The sequence below is a fragment of the Delphinapterus leucas genome, chromosome 6 (assembly GCF_059928025.1).
Source record: "Delphinapterus leucas isolate spDelLeu-1000000601 "Yukka" chromosome 6, BTC_Dleu_Yukka2, whole genome shotgun sequence".
Classification (NCBI taxonomy): Eukaryota; Metazoa; Chordata; class Mammalia; order Artiodactyla; family Monodontidae; genus Delphinapterus; species Delphinapterus leucas.
Window position 1 is genome coordinate 90,823,572 of NC_143134.1, and position 14,712 is coordinate 90,838,283.

The 14,712-nt window shown below is 50.4% G+C and overlaps 1 protein-coding gene across 5 annotated transcripts in view; it reads left to right on the forward strand.

Annotated features, from left to right (window-relative positions):
- Positions 1-14,712, forward strand: part of CCDC180 (coiled-coil domain containing 180) — a 56,421-nt gene that overhangs the window by 13,341 nt on the left and 28,368 nt on the right. For 4 of the 5 annotated variants that reach the window (XM_089913446.1, XM_089913445.1, XM_089913442.1 and 1 more), the window contains 9 exons: positions 940-1,019; positions 3,583-3,671; positions 5,391-5,513; positions 6,632-6,805; positions 7,651-7,766; positions 8,829-8,955; positions 10,595-10,634; positions 10,763-11,181; positions 12,897-13,123. In XM_089913446.1, coding sequence (XP_089769572.1) covers positions 940-1,019; positions 3,583-3,671; positions 5,391-5,513; positions 6,632-6,805; positions 7,651-7,766; positions 8,829-8,955; positions 10,595-10,634; positions 10,763-11,181; positions 12,897-13,123 — 1,395 coding nt within the window. Of the gene's footprint in view, positions 1-939; positions 1,020-3,582; positions 3,672-5,390; positions 5,514-6,631; positions 6,806-7,650; positions 7,767-8,828; positions 8,956-10,594; positions 10,635-10,762; positions 11,218-12,896; positions 13,124-14,712 lie in introns of all 5 variants that reach the window. The other variant, XM_089913447.1, reaches the window with a different exon arrangement.

Sequence of the window (14,712 nt, forward strand, 5' to 3'; positions counted from 1 at the left end):
AATTGTTAATCTCATCCCCCTTTCACTGGCAAAATGTCCTGGTTTGGACAATAAATAGCATGTCATACGCATTTTTCCACATCAGTAAACACCACCTGTAACTTCCTTAGTGGCTTAAAGCAACAATCATTTTTTGCTTCTCATGATTCTGTGAGCTGGCCGAGCAGTTCCCTGTGGCTGGGCTGGATGGCCTTACTCCCGTGTCTGGAGCCTCAGCTGGGGCAGCTGGGGCCTCTCTCCACTTGCTCCCTCAGCCTCCAGGAGGCTAATCCAGGCTTGTAGGCATGGTGGTTGTGCTGGCAGAAGAGCTCCCTACAGCAAGGGAGGGCAAGTGGAATGCATAAGCCCTTTCCCCAAGCCTTTTCTGTGTCATGTTTGCTAGTGTCGCATTGGCCAAAGCAAATCTCATGGCCAAGCCCAGATCCAGGGGTGGAAAAATAGACCCCACCTGCTGGTGGGAGGACCTAACGATACTGACCATTTTTCAATCTGCTACACGGTTTTTAGTGACTACAGAAGAGAATTCATGTATTTTATTCGGACAAGTCCCTATTGTTGGAATGAAGGTTGTTTTTGATTTTTTGAGTGTTTATAAACGGTACTGTTAAGCAACGGCCTTAATGCATAAACTCTGTATGCATTTTATATTGTTATCTCTCATTAGGTTCCTCGAAGTGGCTTCCTGGGTCGTGTGATAACCATTTGGTTTTCTTCCGTTAGGAAAATTCAGTTTTATTTTCTAAGTAACATGCTCAATAATGTTATTAGACCTTTTCACAAGGTATGCTTTTAGCACCAGGAAATCCCCAACAGGTCACTCATTTCATCGGTATTTACGTAGATACTTCCCTAGACCCGTGTTCCTTGAAGATGCTACCAATTTTGGTAAGTGAATGTTTTATTCAAGTATGGCTCACGTGTCACATCTTCCTTCCCCAGTGACCTCCTGCCCCCCAATTACAGCAAAGCTCAGCTGACTGAATGGCGTTCTACTCTCAGCTCCCTGAATAAGCACCTCGGTGAGTGACGTTTGTGGGATCCCACTTGAGTGTCGCCAGAACTCTGCTCAAGTAGTAGCTTTGTAGCAGCTTCAGTCTGTCAGCCAGTCATTTATGTGAGAGTCTGTTATAAACTCAGGAGTAGGTGGCAAGTCCCTCTTGGGGAAGAAGGGTTGGGATGTGGAGAGAAGAGTAAGCGCTGAGGGTTTATCTCGGACCCCCAGACCTTGCCTGGCAGAGCCCCTCCTCCTCCCACCACCTCCCAAGTTACTTCCCAGCTGGTGCCACCCTCTGACTCCTGACCACAGTGTGGAGCCAGAGGGATGGCTCCAAGGACCACCTGTGAGGACGGCTCAGGGGCCAGACCCTGGATGTATGAGGTGCACTGTCCCCACTCTGGGACCTAGGGGAAGTCATGGCCTCTCTTGGCCTCCAATTCCTCCTCCATAAAATAGGAATCTCAAGAGGAGTAATAAAGGTACCTACCTTGTGGGGTTGATGTAAGAATCACGTGCAATCCTGCAGTCCAGTCATAGTTCAGTGGCTGGCTTACTCAGTGCTCAAGAATAACTAGTAACGTTTAGAAATTCTCTATAACCAGGGTCCTCAAACTCCAGCCCACGGGCCACTGCCCGTTAGTAAATAAGGGTCATTGGGACACAGCTCCACTCATTTGTTTACATACTGTCTCTGGCTGCATCTGCTCTATAACAGCAGAAATGAGTGGTTGCCGCAGAGACTGTGTGGCTCTCAAAGCTGGAAATATTACTGTCTAGCAGAGTTTGCCAAGTCTTGCTCTAGAAGATATATTCAATACAGTATTTCAATCTCCTCTGAGGCAACCCAGTGAGGTCAGTGGTGTCATTGCCCCTCTGTGATAGAGAAGGATTCAGAGGCACAGAGAGGTGAAGTGTCCTGCCCAAGGTCACACAGCTAAGGAAGTGTCACAGCCAGACTTGACCTGGGTGCTTTGGTTAGTAGTACCCACCACTGCTCCCAGGCCTCTCGGGTTTATAATTCCAAAGGTATTATAATATAATTCCAAAGGTATTATAATTATATTATAATACCGAGCATAAGAGTCCCGAGACCGTAAATAATAGCAATGGCTGCCATTCACTGGACGCCTCCTAGGAGCAAGTGTGGTGCTGGGCCCTGGTAACCAGCAGGGTGGATCTCTCTTGAGTGCTTCCAGTCCAGAGCGGAAGTCAGACCACGCAGGATGTTACAGCAGGGAGTGGACAGGTGGCCAGCTACATGAATGTGTATTTGGGGGCACAGCCTGGTTAAAGGTTATAAGACACCTTGCCAAGGAAGTGATCATCCAGTTGAGACCTGCAAGGCAAGTACAAGGTAGCCAGGCCCAGGGGTCAGGGGAGCTTTCTAAGCCGGAAGACTAGTACGTGGGGAGGCTGAGAGGTCAGACAGAGCTGGGGCCTTCAGGGAAAGGAGAAGGTGGCAGGCGAGGCTGGAAGATGCCAGAGGGCTAGACTGTGCTGGCCATGTGGCCATGTGCGGAAGGCTGAACTTTATCCTGAAGGCAGTGGGAACCCAGTGGAAGGTTCTGAGCTGGGAGTGATAAGGTTAGAGCGGGGAACGGATCAGAGGAGTACAGGAACGGAAGCACAGAGACCCGGGGCGGAGCTTCATCATAGTGACTTCATAGGAAGGGTGGAGGTGTGCTGGCCTAGGCAGCGGCCCTGGGGATGGGAGAAACCAGCTTTATGGCCTCTCCTCACCAGTTCCACTACACATCTACCCTCCCCAGTGTTGTTTTTTTTTTTTTTTTTCGGTACGCGGGTCTCTCACTGTCGTGGCCTCTCCTGTTGCGGAGCACAGGCTCTGGACGCGCAGGCTCAGCGGTCATGGCTCACGGGCCCAGCCGCTCCGCGGCATGTGGGATCCTCCCGGACCAGGGCACGAACCCGTGTCCCCTGCATCGGCAGGCGGACTCTCAACCACTGCGCCACCAGGGAAGCCCTCCCCTCCCCAGTCTTCTAACTGCCATCCAGCTTGCCCTCCTCCCAGCCCTTGTCAAGGAACAACCACCACACAATCTTTGTGTTATCTTTCAGTTTCTAGAACTGCCAGGAACATTAAACTTCAGTTCCTTACCTTAGACACCAAGAGATACACCAAGGTGACTATAAACCAGAAACAGTAGGGCAGAGGAAGAGGAGAAGATCAATCAATCAATGAATCAATCCATCAGCTTTGGAATGTTCCGCTGGTCCATTCACTTCTTAAGGGGTTCACCACAGACATGATCTGTAAACGCTCCTTAATTTGCACCTGGTTACTGTTCTGTGACGTGGTGCAACCCCCAAAAGAATTTCACCAGCCTCGAAACTGAGTCAAGAATTAGGGTCAGAACAGAAAAAGGTGGCTCCTCATTTGAGGTCCTTATCTTGGGGTGTCAGGAACTTTGAGGCGAGGGAGATAGCAGCCCCTGGTCTAAATTATCCCCGCTGTTGAGGCACTTGGCTGGGGAGAAGCCTCTGCCCTGAGCGACGGGGAAACTCCTCTTGCCAACCTCCCCTCTTCTTCTGGAAGAGCTGCTGACGTCTTTTTTCCACCTATGGAGACGCCTACCACGTGGACTGCATGATGCGGATCCGCTTGCAGTATGAGAAGACCTGGGAGGAGTGCCTGGCCCAAGTGCAGAAGTGCAAGGTGGGTGCCCCTCCTGGCCCGTATGAGGAGAGGAGTACAGGGCATGCCCCTGCCCCTCTCCAGCCCACACCCCCTGCTTTCCCTCCACGCTGGCCTCTGGGCATTCTGAAGCTGTTCCCTCAGCCTGGACCCTCTTCTCCCCAGCTGTTCCCACCCACCCCTCAGTGGCCCCCAACATGACCTCCTCCAGGAAGCCTTCCCTGACCCCACGGACAAAGTTTCCCCCTCTGATCACCTCAGCCTTCACCCTTGACCCTCTGTATCACTTCACTTTATTTATTCAGTGGAGGTCATGTCATGGGAGTTATTTCCAGTGCTTCCCTTTTGTAGATAGCGTTGCTACTGGCATCACACACAACTTCACTCCACCCGCCCACCTCTGTTAGAGGGTGAGACAGCGAGTCCTCTCACAACCCTTCAATTACAGTGCCTGGTTTTCTGAGGTGCAAGGACATACTGTGTCAGAATGCCCCCTCCCTGCCTCCTTGGGAAAACCGTTTAGATGAAAAACCCCCAAAAGCCTAATCATTTTGAAGATGGTATAATCTGCCGGCTCCAGCGGTAGGAGTCCCCCAGCCATGAGGGTCTCACCTGTGGGCCCCAGGAAGCGCCTGTTCCTCCATCCACCCCTCCTGTGTGTGTCTGTCGAGCTTTGGCTCTGCCACCAAGACTCTGAGGTGAGCAGCGTTCAGGGGAGCAGAGCGCTCTCCAGTGCGATGCACGGTGTGGGCGCTGTGGCCTCTGGGGGCTGTGCCACAGTCTTGCACCCACTCTCATCGAATCCTACAAGGCCCTGCAGAGTGGGTGTCGCTGGCCCCATCTGGAGGTGAGAAGACCAGTTTGCAAAAGGCCCAGGGGCTGTCCGAGCCCACAGGGCCCTGCCCACTTGCTCTGTGGCCTTAGGGGCAGTCACGTGCCTCTCAGTCAGCCCTTTAGGGGCGTCAGACTTTAGGAGTAAAGCCTGGAGGGAAACCTTGTGCCCTTGGAGAGCCTCCCCAAGACCACACCCCCAGCGCTCACCACCTCGGCACTCACGCCCTCCCCAGAGCCCCATGGCCCTGTGACCCTGAGTGCTGACGCCTTGTACCCATGCTCATGGCCCCTGGTTGGGTGCATGCAGGGGGTGAATGCTGACGTCCTCATGTACCCCAAGAGCACTCTGAGCCTGACAGGGGGCGCCTGGTGTTCCTGGGCAGCGGCATTGGAAGTATACCACTGGAGACACGTTTTTAGTTTGGGGGAGGTTGATTTATTCTAGATTTTGCACATAAATCAAGTCTTTATTAATATAGAGAGCTGGCTTTCCAGTTGGCATAATTCCAGACAGGAAATGGGAGCCGTGTCTGGCTTACAGCAACGCTGAGGCCGTGCAGGATGACGGCTGATGCCTGTAGGGTGTGCAGTAGGACGGTTCTGAGTTCAGATCCCAGTTCCACCACTTGCCAGGTGTGTGACCTCCAGCAAGTTCCTTCACTTCTGTGAGCTTTGGTTTCCTGTCTGCCAGACGGGGCTAATGAGAACACCTCTGGGGGATTCAGTGAACAGGGGCAGCACATAGCACCTGGACACAGTGGGCAGATAAAGCTGGACCGTCTCCACTGCTGTGGGAGTTTCCGCCGAGTTCTCGGGCATGGCTGGGAGGCGATCTCAGGGGCAGCACCAGCCCTGAGGTGAAGCCCCCATCAGCCCTAAGCCAGGCTCTGCCTTGTACCTCTCCAGAAGCAGCTGCTGGACTGGAAGGCCTTCACTGAGGAGGAAGCAGAGAGCCTGGTGAGCCCGTCCTTCTTCCAGATGGTGGGAAATCTCCAGAGCAAGGCGGAGGAGGAGCTGGAGGCCTTGGATGTGCGTAACTGGGGACCTGTGCAGCTGGGGAGCAGGGTGGGGGGCACCCGGCGTGCTGGGCTGTGAGAGGAGTGGGAGCCCGGGGGCTTACAACTTTGCCGTCACTGGTGCGTGCAGCCCCTCGGAGCAGTGCCCCTGTGCCGGGTGCTCCAGGCTCACCCCTTGATGCCTCAGTCACCCGCAGACTCCGATTGAACAGTCTCGGGCAGTGAGTGCTCCCCGAGCCCTGGCCGAGTCTGGGTGCTGAAGGTCACGAGGAGCAGTAAGCCTGCATCCCATGATGCTTAGAGTCTAGAGCGGGGGTCAGCAAACGTTTTCTGTGAAGGGCCAGATAGTAAATATTTTAGGCTCTGTGGGCTGTCAGGTTTCTGGCACAAATTCTCGCTCTGCTGCTGTCACACAGAAGCAGCCCTATGCAATGCAGAAATGAGTGGGTATGGCTGTGTTTCAATAAAACTTTATTTATGGACACTGAAATTTGAATTTCATATAATTTTTACATCATTAAATATCTTCTTTAGGTTTTATTCAGCCATTAAAAAATGTAAAATCTGTGCTTAGCTCCCAAGGTTAAACAGAAATAGGCAGGGGGCTATATTTAGCTCACGGGCCACAGTTTGCCAACCCCAGGCCCTAGGAGAGTATAAGAGACACACATGAAAGAGGGAGAGGTGAGGATTTAACAGTAGACTGTGGTGTTTGGCTCAGGTGCTGAGTCAGGGAATCCAAAGAAGGAGGGATGCCCCAGGCCAAGGTGGTTATGGCCCACCTGATGCCAGGCTGGTGTCTAGGGTGGCATCTTCTTCTTTGTAGGCCCCAAACTCCACCTTCTTCCTGTCAGGGACTTCAGTGGACACGGGGAAGGTCTAGAGATAGGACTTCAGGTCAACCAGTCCGAGGGCATGGCCTTGGACAGACCAGAAATGCTGTCCCAACAGAGAGGGGACCGTGAGCCACGATGTGGCACAGAAGAAAACCTTGAGAGATGGTGCCCAGGCAGTGACGGCCAGTGACATGGGCCTCCACTGGCCGGCGAGGGAGCCTCGTGAGTGGGGCTCTTCTCCTCAGCCTGGGCCGATTGGCACTTAAGGCCCCTTCTCTGGGTTCTGCCACCGCAGAAATCCTTCGAGGCCGTGGCGAAGCAGACAGAGCGGCAGAACTCAGATCTCTTCAGCTATTTCCAGGAGGCTGTGCAGCTGTGGGAGGTACATCGGAGCATGCTGTTGATGCAGGAGCTGGAGCTCGAGAAGAGGATGGAGCAGCAGCGGCAGAAGCACAGCTGCGAGAGCCAGGTGTGGGCCCGGCATCCAGGTAGCCCCCACGAGGCATGAGCGCAGGGCCACACCCGGATTGTCAGCTACCCAGTGGCTCTGCTTGGTGGCCCGTGAACTCAGCCAGCGTTCAGATGCAAAGCAAAGAAGAGTTCAATCTATACTTCACACCATATTTTATGTATTTTATTTTTATGGAAAAATTAACCCCAAATGTATCTTAGACTCAAATGTAAAGCCTCAGGCTATAAAACTTGAGCAGATAGGAAACTGAGGCTCACCTTGGTCACGGGGCTGCATGGGAGCAGAAGAATCCTGCCAGAGTCAGGTCCGGGTTGTGCGATGGGTGCCGGATCCAGACATGTCTGTGAGGGGGTCTGCATGAGAGACAGACAGACTGCGGGGCACGGAGCATCTGCCTCTGGCCGTCATCCTGTCCCCACAGGACATGAGCTGGCCCCCACCCACCTGCCTTCACACAGTCTAGGGGTGGAGGGGTGCACTCAGCATCTGGCGTCGAGCACAAAAGGTGAGGAGAGCAGGGAGTAGGTGCCTCCGGAAGGTGTAGCGGGGGCCTGCCCGGGCGGGCTGGGGCTGAGGGACCTGTCCCTGAGGAGTCCCGTCTAGGCAGGGTCTCCAGGGCTATAACGTAGACAGAGAAGAACATTCCAGGCAGGGAGAAGAGCCCAAAGGCCCAGAGCAGCGAGAGTAAGGATGGTGGTACATTTGGTGCCCCTTTCGTAGAAAAGAGCCTGCCCGGGGCACCGGGACCTCAGCTCCAGGGGCAGGGTCTCTGCGTGTCGCGTACACTCGTCGCGCTCTGGTGACTCACATCTGCTTCCTTCTGTTTGGGGTGTGGCTACCAGGCCCAGGAGGCTCACCTCGATAAGCTCTTGGACCAACTGAGGCAGCAAAGCTGTGAGAATACCCTGAGGTTACACCTGGAAAAGGCCAAAGATTTTCTGAAGAATATGAAATGCAGGTAGGCAGACCGGACGCCAGAAGGGGATGGCCTGGAATTCATATTCAGGATCAGAAGGTGCCTGCCTAGGAGCCCAACCCAATGATGTCTCCAACATCAGAGATCACTGTGGTTCTTTGCAGCTCTACCCTCAGCCAACACAAAAGGTTTCAGGGAGAACTTGGATCAGAAAAGTTTATGGAGGGAGGTTTCTATGCCATGGAGTTTAAAGGTCAAGAGCATGGACCCTCCCCCCACCTTCTTGACTTTTAAAACATACGTGCTTTGTTAAAGAAAAAAAGTTAACAAATACAAACATGTAGGAAATTCTCCTAACTTCTGCCCAACTCGTCCTTTTTGTGAACACGGACATTTATAAATGTGGATATGTATATACACATACAGTGTTTTTAAAATAAGAATTGTTCTATAACTGCAGATTTTTTTCATTTTTAAATGACCATCCACTCATTAATATGGATGCTTCATAATGAATTAGCCATCCTCCAACTGATTAGCTTTTTAAGACTGGTGCCAATCTCTCAATATTAAAAACAGTTCCCTGTGAACTATCTTGTACCTTGGTGCCTTTGTACAGCTAATTCTCTAAGGACTGTTCACAGAAATGGAACTGCACTGCCAGTCGACTGCAGTACTTAGATTCAGAAGTACGTTTTAAAGCAAATAAGTAACGCCCTGAACCTTGGTCCTCTTCCCCAGGGAACAGATAGAATCTGGGCCTTGGGGTTTTGGAGTGCTTGATGGGGTGATACAGGCAAAGTTCAAGGGCAGGGTTAGTACAGTAGACAGGAAGTGGGAACCCATGTTACAACATGCAGAGAACTCTCTCGCATGTGTTTCCTAAATGTTCTACAAAGAGTATGTATTCTTTGTATGATCAGAAAAATAGCAAAACAAACCAAAGACTGTTATTGTAAAAGGAAACCTACGCAGTAGCTCTGCGCAGAGCTAAACGCCAGATACAAGCCCCCCTCCGTGTGGTCCCAGGCATGGCTCTTGGCTGGGGTCTCTCACACCCAGCTGACCCCCCTTAGACAGGGGTCTCACCTCCCTGCCTCCCAGGTGTGAGAGTTCTCATGGCCTCCTGACAAAGGAAGTGATGGAGTACCCAGCGATCCTACTGAAGGAACTCAACTCCTACAGCTCCACCCTCAGCCAACACTTCTGTGTTCGTGAAATCTTTGAGCAGGTATGGAAAGGGATACAAAAAATCCCAGCTGCTCACCAAGGAGCAGTGGGGAGAGGATGACGTCTAGGTCTTATTTGCCTCAATTTTGAATGCCTCTCTGGACTGTGGGGAGTTAGAATCTATGTCAGGACATCAAGGAGTGAGAAGCTAAAAGCGTCTCCTAAAGAGACCATCTCTTCTCAGATTAAAAGAGGTTGAAGGGCTCAGGCTTGAATGGAATTACAATCAAAAGGCTAATTTATGTGACTCTTTGAGTTCCATTCACCCAACTCACCACTGCTGCATAACCCTCCTAAAATACAGCTCTGATGTACCCACTCTCCTGCTCAAAAGGCCCTCACCAGCTCTGCAGCCCCTACCAAACCCAGCCCACAGTCCCTAGATGACCTCAGAGCCCCACCCCCACCGCACCCGGTTCCCGCCCTGACTCTCCCTGCTTCAGCAAACTCCTCACTCTTCCTACATCTGCCACTGCCCCCTGCCCTTCCTCACCCTGCTCCTCTGCTGGGACCCTTCTGTTTCCACACACCCCAAACCCACCCATACTTCCAGCCACTGCCAGTGACAGGATCCCCCCCACTCACTCTGACCCTCATCTCCCTTTCCTCACCCCGTCACCTCTCCTTTCCCTGAACGTGCTTGTACGTTGGTCGCTGTCAAATGCAGGAGTTCAGGGCATCCTACTGGAAGGGGTTTTCTGAGGGGCAGGTGTGCCCTCCTAACTTTCGTCCAGCTTCCACTGCCCTCAGCAGTGTCCTGCACATAATTCAGACACACTGAGTGCTCCCTGGTAAACGCACGAATGCCCTGAGTGTCTTGGTCTGACTCTCCCAGAGTTGGCTCTTTCCCACACACGCACCCAGAGTCCTGCACGGCCAGGGCTGAAGATACTTGTGGCTGACACTGAACTTGGTGAGGGTTTCCTGTAGGTGTGGGGTTCCTGACTCCTCAGAGAATCCCTCCCCTCAGCAGGGATCCCTGTCCCAATTGCTCGTGAATGCTTCGTGGGGCACCTGGCTTGAGGTGGAACTCAAGCTGTCGGTGGGGAAGCTCACTACCTTTGAGATCAGTCTGGTTGCCTGGGTTAAAGTGTAGGTGCTACTGTGGTCTCCGTGTCACAGGGAGGACACTGAGCCCGTAGGGTTTAAGGGACTTGCCCAAGGTCATCCAGCTTGTGAGGAGCTGGAATTCAGATCCACTCTTATCCATGGCACACTATATCCACAACTTCACCCACAGCCTGTGACAGAGGGAATTTGTAGTGTTGGCGAGGGGGCTCCCAGATCTTGTAAATCATGTTCATTCTGTATGTTTGCATCCAGCACTGGGTGTAGCAGATTCCTGCCCCTTTGTTTGCATCCCTCCATTTATACTTTCTTGCTTTTTGCTCCAGATCACTACTAAAAATATGTCAGAATGAGATTTTATTCTGTGATTGCCATTGTGTGATGAAAGCTTTGCTAGCCTGCTTGGGATTAAGGAAAACTGATTGGGAACACCCTGATTACCCCTGTGAAATAAGTGGTCAAGGCCTGCATCAGATGTAGAAGGGGAGGGGCGGGGCCTTTTCCTTAAAAGAAAAGATACGCCCTCAGAAGTGGCACTCTGCTCATTCAGTGTCCGTGTTTTTGCTTTGTAGAACCTGGAGGGTGAAGTCATTTTCCGACTGAGGGCACCAGGTAACACTTTTACAATTCAAGTCTGAGTCTCCCCGACTCCACGCTTGTATATCTGGGGTCTGGGGAGGCCCAATCAGGCTGCATTGGTAACCTGTCTCTTCCTGGGCTTTGGGCTTGGTCATCAACAGAACCACATGAAAAGCAATTCCAGGAGAGAAGGAGAAAACTGAGGGGAAAACAAAGGCCTAAAGCAGATGCGAGCAAAGGTGAGGAATGCTTAAGTAGGGGAATGAGTTCCCTCAGGCCAGTGGAAGAGATAGAAGAAGTAGAAGATCAAGAAATCGAGTCCCCCACCACTCAAGAGGTGGTAGTAAGCCCACAGGAAAAGTCTGTACTGAGTGAAGAGATGGATGAGTCCAGAGGGGACTCTATTCCGGGATTAGAAGAAATGCAGGTTGAAAGAGACAGCTCCTTAAAATCACCCCCGAACCAGGCAAACATGATGGTTCATGAAGAAGAAGAGGAGGAGAAAAAGGAAAAGGTGGAGGAGGAGAGGGAGGAAGAGGAGGAAGAAGAGGAAGAGCGTGAGAGTTCATCTGTGGATGAGGTAGGCCAGCAGCGGATTCACTCGGGTATGGAAGGTGTGCTGTGTTCACTCCGTGTGTCCCTAAGACAAGCTGGGGTCCCCAGTGGCGCAGTCTCCACTGGGGTACATATAGAGAATAACAAATGTATGCACACCTTTTATTTTTGTCAGCGGGGATCCAATTCTTATCTCACAGCAATGCTTTTTTATTTTTTTGCGGTACGTGGGCCTCTCACTGTTGTGGCCTCTCCCGTTGCGGAGCACAGGCTCCGGACGTGCAGGCTCAGTGGCCATGGCTCACGGGCCCAGCCGCTCCGCGGCATGTGGGATCTTCCCGGACCGGGGCACGAACCCGTGTCCCCTGCATCAGCAGGCGGACTCTCAACCACTGCGCCACCAGGGAAGCCCCCAGCAATGCTTTTTAAAATTCACCTTCCTCTCCTCACATCCCATCTTGCAACCTACTCTGAAGTCACCCCTCAACTTTCCTCATCCCTCCTTAGTCCTCCCTCTTTCCCAGCTCCTCTTTGTTGTGTAGACCAACTTAGCCCCTCCATTCCTTCTCTCTTCCCATTCTCTGCTTATGTAAGAAAAAAGATCCATATCCAAGTTGGCAGATAGCTCCCCTTAGAGTGCAGGGAAGTAACTCTCATATTAATAAATCTTGTCGGGCTTCCCTGGTGGCACAGTGGTTGAGAGTCCGTCTGCCGATGCAGGGGACACGGGTTCGTGCCCCGGTCCAGGAAGATCCCATGTGCCGTGGAGCGGCTGGGCCCGTGAGCCATGGCCGCTGAGCCTGCGTGTCCGGAGCCTGTGCTCCGCAACGGGAGAGGCCACAACAGTGAGAGGCCCACATACCACACACACACAAAAATAATAAATAAATAAATAAATAAATAAATAAATCTTGTCCTCAAAACACATTCAAACTCACAGAACAGTAATTTGAATTCCATAATCATGAAATTGCAAAAGACTCTTTTCCTATATTGCTGTGGAAGAATTGGCATATGAGGCCTCTTTTTGAACAGGGACCCCAAACTCAAATGCCCACAGGCATGCAATAGAAAAGAGGGCTGGACACCAAGTGTAAAACAGTGACACATGAGAGAGACTACTGTCTTAGTCCTCTCAGGCTGCGCTAACAGAACACCACAGACTGGGTGGCTTATAAACAACAGACATTTATTTCTCACGGTTCTGGAGGCTGGGAATTCAAGATCCAGGCGCTGGCAGCTTCAGTGTCTGGTGAGGGCCTACTCCTTGGTTCACAAGCGGCTGCCTTCTTTCTGTGTCCTTACATGGTGGAAGGGGCAAGAGCTCTCTGAGATCTCTTTTATAAGGGCACTAACCCCATTCATGAGGGGCGGCTCTGCCTACATGACCTAATAACCTCCCAATGCCCACCTGCAATTACCAACACACTGGGGATATGAATTTTGGAGGGACATCAACGTTCAGTCGATGGCAACCATGCAGCCATTATTCAGTTCCAGCCAACAATGCCCTGTGGGAATGTAGGCTCAGAATTTCCAGATTTTCTGATTTTAAAAAGAAATCAGAAATCCAGATTTTTAGGTGGAATTTCCCAATTTTAAAAGGCACTGTATGGGCAAAAAGCAATCATAGGCAAGATTTGTCCCACAGGTTTACAACCGCTGATGTCACGGAACCTGTGGTAGGGATCACCAAGTCTGTTTGATGATGGCAAATCTAAAGTCTTGTTTTCTGCTTAGGTCAGAGCCCAGGAAGAGAGTCTGGGAGCGGTCTCCCATGAGGAAATGGAGTCCTTCACAACGCCCAGTGGGAACACTTACTTTGTCTTCCTGCCCCTGGAACAAGAAGAGAGTAGCAAGAGGCCCCATTCCAACCTTTCTGCCATTCTCTTCAATGACACTTCCAGTGCCAAGGTCCTAGAACAAATGATCATTCCATCCAGACTAGTTTTAGAAATTAAGAAACAGTGAGTAAAAAACCCTTTTATTCTCATTCTCCTTGAGTTTTATTAACAAGGTGAAATAATATAATGGAAGATTGGACTCGTTTTGGAAAAGAAAACACGTAGGTAACTGAGGGTAGACATGAGAAACACAACACAAAGTAGCAGATGTCCAGGGATTTTTCGCAGTCACAGATATCCTCTGTGAGAGAGAGCCCTCTGCCTGTCCCAGGATGACTTGCTGGCCTGGGCCTTGTATCAATACAGAGGAAACAGGGTTTTCCCTAGAAGGTGTTTCTGGGTTCTAGATCCTGGCATGTCTGTTAATATTAGAGTTCCTTTTCTTTTCTTTTTTAGGAAAATTATATAGATATAGACCATAGTTATGAGTATATCAGTATGGTATTTTGCTCTGGTTATGTGACACATTTAATGTAGAAAATTGAAAAAAGTACAATGAAGAATACAGAATAATTTTACCACTGAATATCTACTGCCCCTAACTCCCAAATTTCTTTCTGGTCCTTTATGTTTGAAATTGGAACAAATGTGAAAATTTGCATTTGGCTCTTGGATAGCATTTGCATTGCCCTCCTGATACTACAGTGTCATAGCTAGGACTAACCAGCTAGAGATCACCTGGTTAGTCTACCTCCCATGTTTACACATGGACAGGAGACCAGAGGCAGGGAGTAGAAGGAGTAAAGTCAGGCCTTTGGACTCTATTCTCCTTCACCTCAGCATCATCTCACCTTGAAAATGTCTTCTGACTTGAACCTCATCCTCCTCCTTCCTCTGTCACAGGCCATTGTCTGCCCTCTCCATAGACCAGGGAATGAAGAAAAGCAAGGACCACCATCGGAGCTAATATTTATTGAGAAAGTTTAATACTCTCAATAAGTAAGAGAGGGGTACTGTAATTAGCTCATTTTACAGGTGATTCTAGAAACTGAAGCTCAGAATTTATAACTTCAACAAGATCTCTGAGATAGGAAGTAGTTAAATCCAGGATATGAACCTAGACCCTGTAATTCCAGAGTCTTGAACCAAACACTATGCCATCTGGCCTTGGGACCAACCAAAAAAGTAGTTCTGTGTTCAACGGATTGGATTTGAATGTTGAAGCATAGGATACATACCGAAAAGTATGGAAATTATGAGCATATAGCTCAATTAATTACCCAAAGGGAACACACCCAGTAATCAGTACCCACAGGAAAGACAGCACTACCAACCTCCTTCATGTACCCATCTCACGTCACTGCCCTCCCTTACCCAAGGATAACAAATATTCTAACTTCTGAATTAGTTTTACTTGTTTTTGAACTTACTTAAATGGAATCCCATGGAATGTACTCTTTTATATCCGGCTTCTTTTGGTGAACATGTGTATACATTTCTGTTACCTATATAACTAAGAGTGGAATTGTTGGGAAATTGACTTATATGTGTGTCCATCTGTCTCAGAGGAGATACAACCAAAAGGTACTGCCAAAGAGGTTTCAAAAGTGGGTTTGTTTTAACAGTTTACAGCAGTGTATGAGAGTTCCAGTTGCTCCACATCCTCACTTGGTTTGTCAGTAGTTTTTATTTTAACCATTCTGGTGTATGTG